The sequence below is a fragment of the Danio aesculapii genome, chromosome 14 (genome assembly GCF_903798145.1).
Source record: "Danio aesculapii chromosome 14, fDanAes4.1, whole genome shotgun sequence".
Lineage (NCBI taxonomy): Eukaryota > Metazoa > Chordata > Actinopteri > Cypriniformes > Danionidae > Danio > Danio aesculapii.
The window spans coordinates 51,302,665-51,315,112 of record NC_079448.1 but is presented as its reverse complement, the minus strand read 5'-3'; the positions used below and the strand labels follow the sequence as shown (position 1 = coordinate 51,315,112).

General features: G+C 37.0%; 1 protein-coding gene across 1 annotated transcript in view; it reads left to right on the top strand.

Moving 5' to 3' along the window:
• Positions 1-12,448, top strand: part of sfxn1 (sideroflexin 1) — a 33,606-nt gene that overhangs the window by 6,232 nt on the left and 14,926 nt on the right. Inside the window, exons 2-6 of the mRNA XM_056472948.1 lie at positions 3,756-3,925; positions 6,644-6,814; positions 9,153-9,251; positions 11,680-11,755; positions 11,874-11,959. Of these exons, the coding sequence (XP_056328923.1) occupies positions 3,762-3,925; positions 6,644-6,814; positions 9,153-9,251; positions 11,680-11,755; positions 11,874-11,959 (596 nt within the window). The 5' untranslated portion in view covers positions 3,756-3,761. The remainder of the gene's footprint in view (positions 1-3,755; positions 3,926-6,643; positions 6,815-9,152; positions 9,252-11,679; positions 11,756-11,873; positions 11,960-12,448) is intronic.

Below are 12,448 nucleotides of genomic sequence, written 5' to 3'. Positions count from 1 at the left end.
ACATCTGCGCAAATGTGTCCCCCATGCACCCCCAGTGCATTTTAGGACTTTTGGGCCCCCAAGTCACTAAATCCACCCCTGTATATAGGTGATGTCTGTGTACATGTTCAATGAAGTTTATTTGTGTATTAAGCATATGTGTTGTCCTTTAAAAAAATATATATATAGAGAGACTATATAGAGACTAGAGGCGCTGGTTTATTATTAAAGCAGCGGCGTGACTGATGTTCAGGTCTTTCTTTGGTCCGCTGCTCTGCTCAGTGTCTTTAACAACTACATGCTGAATCAGCAGAGCCTTAATCAGGAGAGGAATGTCATGTGCCAGCATTATTCAGCTCAGTTTCTGGGAGAAAATCTGGTCTTTTAGGACACCATTTTCTCCATGTAGCGCATTGAAAATGTAGGGTTCAAAGAGAAATGAAGATCATGTTTGGATTCACATTGCTATTTAAACATTAGTATTGATATATTATATATAATAATTCATATCGTTACTTCATAAGGATTAGTGCTGTATGATGTGGGAGTAACTAATGCGTTGGAATTTTGTTTTAAAGAGCCCATATTATGGGTTTTTGAAAATGCCCTTCCATGTAGTGTGTACCACAGCTCTAAGTGAAGTGAAATATCCAGCTATGGCTTAAATCTGTACGTGTACAGTGTTTAAAACTATTGATTCATCTATGAAAGAGTCGACTCGTAGTGCTTCAAACGAGTCGTCTTGATAACGAGTCATTAGGTGTTTCGCGATGACGCGGCTATGAAACACAAGCCTCGCCAGTAGTTACGCGCGCAAACCCGGGAGATTTGAAACCTGCGGCCCCGCCCACTAACACAGAAAAAACACTAGACACACACACACAGACGCCGCCGGTCGAATGAAGTCATGCTGTGCTCAGATGGATAATATTGACAGTCTCTACCCAAAGATGAAACTGTGAAGAGTCAGTGGTTGAGGTTTATTCACTAGTGTAAGTAAGTGCGATTAAAATTGTTGCCTCGTTTACTCTAGCTTGCAAATTATGTATTTATTGTGTTTTGTTACTTGTTAACCTGGTACAGTACACGCGGTTACTCTTTATATTCTCATATCGCATGTAAGCCACGTTAAAAACGCGACGCGTGCCGCTTTGTTTACGGATTTAACGTTAAAGGCTTTTGTGAGCTCGCGTTCCACTGCCGTTTGTCGTTGCTATGGCCATCGTAAGCTAGGAGACTCGTGTCGATCTCCCTAGTTCTGAGGAGGAGCGTGATGTGTTTGTGTTTGTGTGTGTGTGTGTGAGAAAAAGAGCAGGTCGAGTGTGTGACGGCTAGGGGCTAGGAGACAGGAGACTCGCGTCGCTCTCCCTAGTTCTTCTGAGGAGCGTTGTGTGTGTGTGTGTGTGTGTGTGTGTGTGTGTGTGTGTGTGTGTGTGTGTGTGTGTGTGTGCCTTACACTATGAAGCGTGTATGCACTGTGACTACTTTTATATAGTTGATTACCAGCTGGGCATTTCACTCTGTCTCGTGCTGAAGCCTGTCACTGTCGACCAATCGCAGCAGGCTGTCATCCGTCCAATCAGCGCAGATTAGCTTCACGCTGAGGACGGGTTTGGGAACAAATGAATCGCTGAACGATTCATATGGGAGTCGCTGGGATAATTAGGTAAAAATAATTGCAGATTATAAGACCATCAAAGTGTTTTTTGACCTTGCATGCATATTAGACTGTTGTTGGAGACACTTACAACCTACATATGACCCTATTTCATGTATAATATGGGCTCTTTAAAAAGTGTGATCACTGCTGGGGAGGTTGCTTTGGAAATGTAATGGATTACAGATTACAAATTACCCTATTTAAAAATGAAATAGTGTACCTTTTCATATATTCTCATATATTCATATTTCATATATTTTCATATACTCTTATCGCGCATAAAAAAAATAAATAAATAATCGCCGTTAATCTATTCTCAAAGTTGGGAGCTGGGTCTATTCTACGCAAGCTATGATGACTTACACCTTGATATTTTTGCGTGGATGTATACCTGACAAACAAGGTGCCCTTCTGAATCAAATCAGCAGGATGCCTGACTTTAGCTGCAGTTCGGCAGTTTCACTTTACCTCATGAACATTTCATTCATATGCCGTGACAAACTGGGTTATTAGACGCAAATAAGGAGCAAGGACTGGTGAGAGTGTTATAGAATGTAATAACGCTCGCCAAACGTAAAGAAAAAAACTTCCGCATTTCGCGGTGTGTCTGTGCGTGTATATGCGTGTTTTGTGTGCGGTCCTTTACTGACAGCCACCTGTGTCTTGGATCTTGTCGGAAAATATGGTGACAAGTCCTACATGACGGTAATAGTTTGACTGCAGTGTTTACTTCAGTAATGCCACTAATATCTGCATACTCCACATGTCTTAATTCCATTTCTGTTTAGTTCAGTGATGACTTTAGTCACATTAAGGTAATCAAAAATCTCTGTTTGCATGGTAGACTGTAATACGATTTTAATATGAATACTCAGATTAAAAGTATTGTTGCCCATGTAAACATACTCAATGTTTGACACCGTGAGGGCTCTGTGAACTTGGCATTGAGAAGCAGCATTTTATGTATGTACGTACATCAAAAGCAAGTATAAAAATTGCTGTTTGGAGCTTATGTAGGCCTACAGTTCAACATTTATGTTTAACTGAATAAACAGTTAGTAAACACAAGTACATCTTATTGAACATCATTTATTTTCATCACCAATTATCATTAGTAGAACAGTTTCTCAAGCAGTTTGTGATGCATTTTGGAAATAGGAGATGAGCCCCTGGTCTATTGCGCCACCTGGCTTGAGAAACCCGTTCTCAAATATTTATTATTTGGGTAGCACACATATTCTGTTTGCCTTCGGCAGAACTCAAATGAGCCATTTTAATCTAGATTAATCTAGATTAAAAAAATGTAATCTATGCCCACCTATAATATATATATATATATATATATATATATATATTTATATTTGACAAATCAACTGGAAAATGATGCTAAAAAATGATGTTACAGTAATAAACTTCACTTTGCACTATTTCACTCCATTTTTAATTAAATAAATCCCCTCTTGCTAAGACTTACAGACAGCTTTTTTTAACAGTATTGTTCTTGCTATTAAAAATTACTCATGTCTTCCATGACATTTGCTGTTATATGTTAAAGCTATTTAGGCTTTGATCCTAATTGTGCCGTTTTGGTGACTGTGGCTTTAAATTCAAATGAGATTGTGCTCTTTTGCAGAAGAGGGCGGGGCTACAAATGCCTGTGTGTCAGCATAGTGGCAGATTGAAAAACAAGACTGAAGTTATCTCTGAAAAACAAACTGTGTGCAGAAGTATCTCAGAATACATCAGTCTATAGAGACTCCTGTGCTTCATCTAAAACTCCACATTTATAATCCTTTTAGTGACTTCTTCAGCAGCTCAAAACTAATATTGGACAGCTGCTTCTCACTTAGGGCTGTTTATGCTAATGAGGGAGAAATCAATCACAAATGAGCTGGGCTTTCCCCCTCTGATGACACGTACAAAGGGAGAACTGTCAATCAAAGTGTTTCTGCAGACTGTTTTAATCAAGTGTGATTATAAAAAAATGTAATGAATACATTTGTACCATTAGAAGCTGGTTACATTCACATGCTCTTGCCACACAACTGTGTTTAAACCCCTTATAAAAGTGATTTTTGCATAATGGATACATTTTACCTGTGTAATCTCTCCACAGTGTACCATGGCAGCGACGATCTCCACCTCCATAAACATTAAAGAGCCGCGCTGGGATCAGGGAACATTCGTGGGTCGAGCCAAGCATTTCTTCACCGTCACAGACCCCAGAAACATCCTGCTGTCCAACGAACAATTAGAAAAAGCACATCAGATTATTCAGGATTACAAGTAAATCTCATCCATCTGTTTATAATGCGGTCTACAGCTGAAAATTACTCGCCCTCCTGTGAATTTTTGCTTTCTTTTTCAAATATTTCCCAAATTATGTTTATCAGAGCAAGCAATTTTTCACAGTATTTCCTAAAATATTTCTTCTTCTAGAGAAAGTCTTAATTGTTTTATTTCAGCTAGAATAAAAGCAGTTTTTTATTTTAAAAAAAATATTTAATGCAATATTATTAGCCCCTTCGAGCTATATTTGTTTTGGACTGTCTACAGAACAAACCACTGTTATGCAATGACTTGCCTAATGACCTGACCTTAACCTTATTAAGCCTTTATCACTTTAAGCTGAATGCTAGTATCTTGAAAAATATCTAGTCAAATATTATGTACTGTCATTAGGGATGCATCGATATGGATTTTTTGGCTGGTATCGATAACTGATAACTCTTAAGATTGAGGCCAATAACCAGGGCTTGACATTAACTTTTTGGATCACCAGCCACTGTGACTAGTAGTTTTCCAACATTACTAGCCAGTCGCCATTTTCACTAGCCACAATTTTATTTTAAACACATAAATATGACTTTGACATGCTAAAATGACTTGATTTAGATTTAGCGTTATCTCCACATGCCTCCTCATTCATTTCACTTATTGTGTGTTGTGTATGAGCTCAATAATCATGAGCAAATGGGTCATGGTTTCATAGTGTTACAATTAGCTTTTATTTCACATAATTTTCAGAGCTCAAAATGAAGGATTTACCAAATTTATCTCTGACCACACCAAACATAAACAATTAATTATTTCCTAGCCAAAAACAAGCAAAATATAGCTGTATACTATACTTTTTATTTAACAAACCATATGCACAGTAATCTGTTCTGGGCAAAAGGTCAAAGATCAGCAGTTAACTACACATAAATGGGGAGTTAATCTTATATTAAAGCAATGTTATTGTAAAAAATGATAATTAAACCATATTAAGCAGGTAAAGAGCATACCGTGTGATAATGCAAGTATGATCACACACACACGGTTAGCGTTAGACCCATACATAATCTGTTCAAAGAATGGTTAAAGCGAAAGCAACCAGTGCTGCTTACAAAAAATCTGGAACTCTTGACAGCAGAAAGACTGTGGATACATGTTCATCACTTTTAGTCTAGTCTATTTGAAAGGGAACCGATCACACCAGTTGTGTTTCTAGACACAGTTGCTTCACGCAAGGAAACGGGAGCACGCACGCGTTTTAAACAGTCACGCGCATCACCTCAGCTGTTACAACAAGTGATTATCCTCTCATTCGCTATTCACCTGCTTTCTATTGCTCGCCCGAACGCAATTATTTTTGTCAGTCGTGTTGCTTCTCAATTCTAAGATCGCCTTTGCATGCATATTGGACCATGCTTATTGTCGAACCCTGCTTTCAGAATTATTATCTGAGAAAATTATTTTCAACCAGCCAAAGTGGCTAGTGGGAGTGTCTGTCTTACCCACCACCGCTGAAATCTACCCGCATTTAGCGGGTTAGCGGGTGTTAATGTCAAGCCCTGCCGATAATCGATATACTATACAACTCTAAAATGTTATATTTTTATACAATGAACAACTTCATAAAAGTCAGAGTAAAATAAGAGTCAGATTTGTCCTCAAGTCAGATTTTGATACACCTAAGCATTGAGCACAGATGACTTTATGACAAACACAGTGCATAATATAAAGACAGACTGTGGCGGATGGTTGAGAACACCTATGATGGATTCAGTGACTGGCACACGTCTCCCCTGCTGCGGTGAAGGCTCTGATGGCTCTCTAGTCACTATATGTGTGTGCGTGGTAATAGCCATCACGTGCGCTCGTTATAATCATTATAAATATGCCAATCAAACTGAATACACTCTTACATCAACAACACATGTGTTGATAACAAATAATCATATTAGATTACAAACAAACTAACGAGTTGTTTAGCACGTGTGCATCGCTGCTATTATGTTTACACATGTTGTATTTTCCCTGAGGCGATTTAAACCAAAATACACAGTGATGCTCTATCAAACATATCTACAATGATAAGGAACATGGTTACTTACGGAGTTATTAACGCACAGCAATACCACACAAAGAAAGGACAGACTTTGAAGGAATAAACAATGTGAGGAAAGCTCCATTATAGTGCACTGGACAAGTCTGACCCGCGCATGTGCAAGCAGGCAGTTCTGTACAATTACATAACCTATTGGCTTAAAGATATCGGCCTAATTTTGATATCGGATCTATAACGATAACATTAAATATAGCATTTATAACCATAATGATATGGCTGCCGATATATCGTGCATTCCTATCAATATTATTAGCCCCCTTAAGGAAGATTTGTTTTGTATTGTCTACAGAACAAACCACTGTTATACAATGACTTGCCTAATTACCCGAACTTAACCTTATTAAGCCTTTATCACTAAGTTGAAGACTAGTATCTTGAAAAATATCTAGTTAATATATTATTTACTGTCATCATGGCAAAGATTAAAGAAATCAGTTATTAGAAATGAGTTATTAAAACTATTATGTTTAAAAATGTGCTGAAATCTTCTTTCTGATAAACCGAAATTGGGAATAAATATACAGAAGGGCTAATAGTTCAGACTTCAACTGTATATTACTATATGACAAATGCACAATTGTCATATTTGCTCTTTGTTTCAATCCTCAAAGAAAAGGCGTGGTAGCAGCAGATCTCACGGAAGATGAATTATGGAGGGCGAAATACGTTTTTGACTCCGCCTTCCATCCAGACACAGGAGAGAAAATGCTGCTGATTGGTCGCATGTCCGCTCAGGTGCCCATGAACATGACCATCACTGGATGCATGATGACCTTCTACAGGTAAACGCTTGCGTGATATAATATTGATGTAAAATGCAGTCAAAAGTTTGGCATCCGTAAGACTTTATTTGACTTTTTAATTATTTTAGCACTAAGCAAAGATTGTGATTAAATTGCATCCAAAATGAAAGTTTATTTTGACATGATATATGTATGTATTATTTATATTTACTATGTATGTGTGATACACACACATATATAGAAGCAAAACAATGCATTACATTCATGCACAGAATGAACTGCCAACTATTCCGGCATATGCTTTACGCAGTGGATACCGTTCCAGATGTAGCCCAGTACTGGGAAACACCCATACACACTCATTCACATTCATACACTACAGACAATTTCGTTTATTCAATTCACCTATAGCGCATGTGTTTGGACTGTGGGGGAAACCAGAGCACCCGGAGGACGACTGACCCAGCCAGGACTCAATCCAGCGACCTTCTTGCTGCAAGGCGACAATGCTAACCACTGAGCCATCGTGCCACCCTCAATTTTGCTACATAGATATTTAAATTTATATATAATTTGTATCATAAATACACATATATATCTAAATATAAATAAACTTTCTCAAATATATGCATGTGTGTGTGTTTATATATGCAGAATAAATATACACAACACACACTTAAATTGTCAAAACAAACTTTTCTTTTAGATGCGATTAATTGTGAGTAATTTTGATTTTAGTGTTTTAAAAAAAGCATATTCCGTTCACAAATACTGAATTTTTATTTAATCAAAAGTACTATCAAATTGGAAAATGTTATTGCAATATGAAGTAATGGTTGCTTTACTGAATATAGTTAAATTTTATTTATTTCTGTGATTGCGTACTGAATTATTAGCGCATTGTTGCTTTATTAACATGATCACTTAGAAATCATTCTAATATGCATATTTGCAATTCAATAAACAGTTATTATCATTGTATTTTGAATCTGAATAGTTAATGAAAACTGATGGGATGTTTCATATTTGTGGTCGAATTTGATGCATAGGGTTCTCACACTCCTTGAAAGTTACTTGAATTTGAGACACATGAATTCAAAGCCTTCAAAGTACTTGAAAACAAACATGGGTCCTTAAAAGTGCTTGAATTACATTTGAAATTACATTTATTTAGAGACCTTTACTTGTAAATTTACCAATAAAGTCACTATTGAGTGAATGTGCAAAACAGATTTAACCTTGTTATTACATTAAACAAATAATAATTAATAAATTACATTTGTTTAATTACATGTTGTACAGCTACAATAAAATAAAAAACCTATAATGCATATTTTAAAAACTACACCTATGCATTCAAAACATCAACATTACTCCGACATTTTTAATGTTAATATCAAGTATAAGTGAAATCATAAGTAGAGTAAAGACTTTACTGACGGTGCATATAGTATGCTTGGGGTATGAACTACCAAGGTGGTCGTCCTTGAAATTGCGGTACATAAGAGTGGAAACCCTGGATACAATAATATTCAAAGTACCAATCAAGGACACATTATAATTGTTAATATACACATACACCAAATAAATGCTGTTAATTAGTTAAGTTTTCATTAAGGAATCATAAAAAAAGAAATGTAAATATGTAAATCAAAATTTACCGAAAAAATATGAAGCAGGCGTGGAAAACATCAAGACTGCTAATTAGAAGAATCATTATTAATATTGTACCAACATTAATAATAATAATAATATATCATCAAATCAGGATATTATGATGATTTCTAAAGGATGTGACACTGAAGACTGGAGTAATAATGAAGGAGAATTCAGCTTTAAATCACAGGAATAAATCACATCTGAAAACACGATTATTTAAATCTTAATCGCTCAGTGGTTAGCACTGTCGCCTCACAGCAAGAAGGTCGCTGGTTCGAGTCCTGGCTGGGCCAGTTAGCATTTCTGCGTGGAGTTTGCATGTAGTGTGTGTTGTGAGAATGTGTGTATGGGTGTTTCCCAGTACTGGTTTGCAGCTGGAAGTGCATCCGCTGCATAAAACATTTGCCGAAATAGTTGGCGGTTCATTCCGCTGTGGCAACTCCTGATAAATAAGGGACCAAGCCGAAGGAAGATGAATGAATTAATGTTATATAGATGAATAGAATGATTCGTGATGGATTTGCATTTTGTAAAGCATTTTTTTGTATCTAATTTTATAATTGAATGCTTTTTACTGTGTTTATTTGTTTCATAAAGGCTGCATTTGTTTGATGATAGTCTTCATTTAGAAATGTTATAAAAAATCTTTGTAGGATTTGGTGAATGAGTAAAAACCAAACTCCCGCAATAATGAATTAGTATTTTTCTGTGCTTTCAGAACGACTCCAGCGGTTCTGTTTTGGCAGTGGATCAATCAGTCCTTCAATGCAATAGTCAACTACACCAACAGGAGCGGAGACGCACCAATCACAGTCAAGTGAGGGCACTTCAATGCACAAACAACACTTCAATTCAATTCCCCTTTATTTGTATAGCGCTTATACAATGTAGATTGTGTCAAAGCAGCTTCACATAAAAGGTCATAGTAAATAGGAACAGTGTAGTTCAGTTTGTAGTGTTTAAGTTCAGTTCAGTTGAGCTCAGTTCAGTGTGGTTTAATAATCACTACTGAGAGTCCAAACATTGAAGAGCAAATCCAACGATGCGCAGCTCTACAGATCCTGAACCATGCAAGCCAGTGGCGACAGCGGAGAGGGAAAAAAAACCCCCTTCACTAATGGCGGAAGTGAAGAAAAAAAACCTTGAGAGAAACCAGGCTCAGTTGGGCACGACCATTTTAATTTCTCCGCTGGCCAAACATCCTGTGCAGAGCTGCAGTCTCAGTGGTGGAGGCTGGAAGCTGGCCTCAGCGAAGACTCGTCTGTCTCTGGAGCGTCACAGGAATCAGTCTCATGTTCTCCACTCTTCCATGACCACCACAGTAGCTGCTCAGGATACGGCCCGGTCCAGGATATGGAAACACTTCCATTTCTGCATTTATCTGTAGCCGTGTTTCCATCCGAAAACGTGAAGAAAATTAAACAATGATTTTAATGAGGCTGAAGGATACTGGGAAATTATGTGATGTTGTTGTTGAGTGTTAAAATAACGGTATTTCTTATGACATAACTAACTATAAATAATGCTAGTTTATAAGCAAGGTGCTGTATGTAAATTTTTGACTCTTCTAAAGCATTAAAATACCATAATAAGTGTGCAGATATTCAAGAAACATGTCAAGTGAACATTCTTGATTATCTGAAAAACAATGCTGAAGTCAGATATTCTGCTTTGAAAATCAGCGTTACATGCCGGAACGTCTGTCTTTGAATTGCTTCCTTTAACCCGCCCAATAGGGCTGTGCGATTAATCGAAATCAAATCACAATTGTGATGGGAAATGTTGTGATTAGCTAATAGCAAAAGGCTGTGAATATATACAGTTGAAGTCAGAATTATTAGACCCCCTGAGTTATTAGCCCCCTGTTTATTTTTTCCCCAATTTCTGTTTAACAAAGAAGATTTCTTTTCAACACATTTCTAAACATAATAGATTTAATAGCTCATCTCTAATAACTGATTTATTTTATCTTTGCCATGATGACAGTAAATAATATTTGACTAGATATTCTTCAAGACACTTCTATACAGCTTAAAGTGACATTTAAAGGCTTAACTAGGTTAACTAGGAAGGTTAAGGTAATTAGGCAAGTTATTGTATAATGATGGTTTGTTCTGTGGACTATCGAAAAAAAAATATTGCTTAAAGGGGCTAATAATATTGACCTTAAAATTGGGTTTAAAAAACAACTGCTTTTATTCTAGCCGAAATAAAACAGATGAAACTTTCTCCAGAAGAAAAAATATTATCAGACATACTGTGAAAATTTCCTTACTCTGTTAAACATCATTTGGGAAATAATTAAAAAAGAAAAAAAATTCGGGGGGGGGGGTTGGAGCTAATAATTCTGACTTCAACTGTATGTATTATTTAATTCTTACTAGCCAATTGAGTGAGCACACTTTCGTTCTGCCCAATCAGAATTGCGTAATCAAACTTTCAAGAGTTCCCACTTAGATATGCTTGGCGTATAAAGCAGGTTTGGCATGCTGTCCCAGGAGAGAACCCTGAGCTCGGAGATATTTGAGCCCAGGGCTCCCGCCCGGTCGATAAGCATATCAGGAGATCTGAGATCAGGTCGGTCTCGAGAGCTCCCCCTTTAGAAAAGGGAGGTAAAGGAGGAGATGGGGTGGAAGGGGGGATTCTTCCAAACCAAGATAGAAACAGTAGGGAGAAAATGATCCATTTATAGTAAACTAGGATCACTCTGATTGGATTATTACTGATTACAGATGAGTGGCCAGATGTGCTCAATCATATCACGTGCTCCTCTCGAAATTAGTTTATGAAACTTCACATGTGGAACACCCACAATAAAACAAACAAACAGGAAAGCACGGACGAGTGGGATGATGGCATTTTCTGCATCATATCCGTCTATTAATGCTTCTGATGTACTTTCAGAGAAAAATGATGTGCATATATGTGGACTCGTGGTCCGACTTTACATAAAACTTTTTCCTGAATTTTTATTAAACATATTTAACATAGAAAAATATTTTTTGAACTTGCTTTGACTATCAGTGAGATTAATATCAAAGAAAAACAGGACATTTGTAGTACAGGAATATTTTGGTTTCAAAGTCACAGACACTGAACAGAAATGGGTCATTTGTCAGAGCTGTCGTAGAATTGTTGCTACAGCACAAGGAAATACACCAACCAGCACCTAAAAACTAGGATGGAAACATGGCTTGTGTTCTACTTACAATATCTCTATAACATCTTAATAATTGTCTTTGCAGCCAGCTTGGGACAGCGTATGTATCCGCCACCACCGGCGCTGTGGCTACTGCTTTAGGACTGAATGCATTAGCAAAGGTTTGTTAAATCGCTTACTAATTCCTTTATAAATATATAAACACAGTGTTCATTGCTCAGTGTTCATTCTGACTGTAATAATCATCATCATGAAACGACTGAATGTTTTGTCTTTCAGCATGTGTCTCCACTCATAGGACGCTTCGTCCCATTCGCTGCTGTCGCTGCTGCTAACTGTATTAATATTCCACTCATGAGACAACGGTAAATAATTCTCTAAAACAAACACGCAGAGCTTTGACCGGATTTTAATTTGGTTGTCCAGATGTGGTTGTTTGGTATCGTGATCACAGAAAGATTCCCAATGCATGCATGAACAGCTGAACGCAAAATTATTAATCCTCCTGGGGTTTTTATATTTATCAAATATTTCCCAAATGATGTTTAACAGAGCAAGGAAATTTTCACAGTATGTCTGATCATATTTTTTCTTCTGGAGAAAGTATTATTTCGGCTAGAATAAAAGCTGTTTTTAAACCTAAATTTTTAATTTTATGCTCAATATTATTAGCCCCCTTAAGCAATTGTTGTTTTCGATTGTCAACAGAACAAACCACTGTTATACAGTGACCCTCCTAATTAATCAAACTCACCTATTAACCTAGTTAATCAGAATCAGAATCAGTTTTATTGCCAAGTGTGCTTCACACACACACACAAGGAATTTGTTCTGGCTACAGAAGCTTCCAGTGT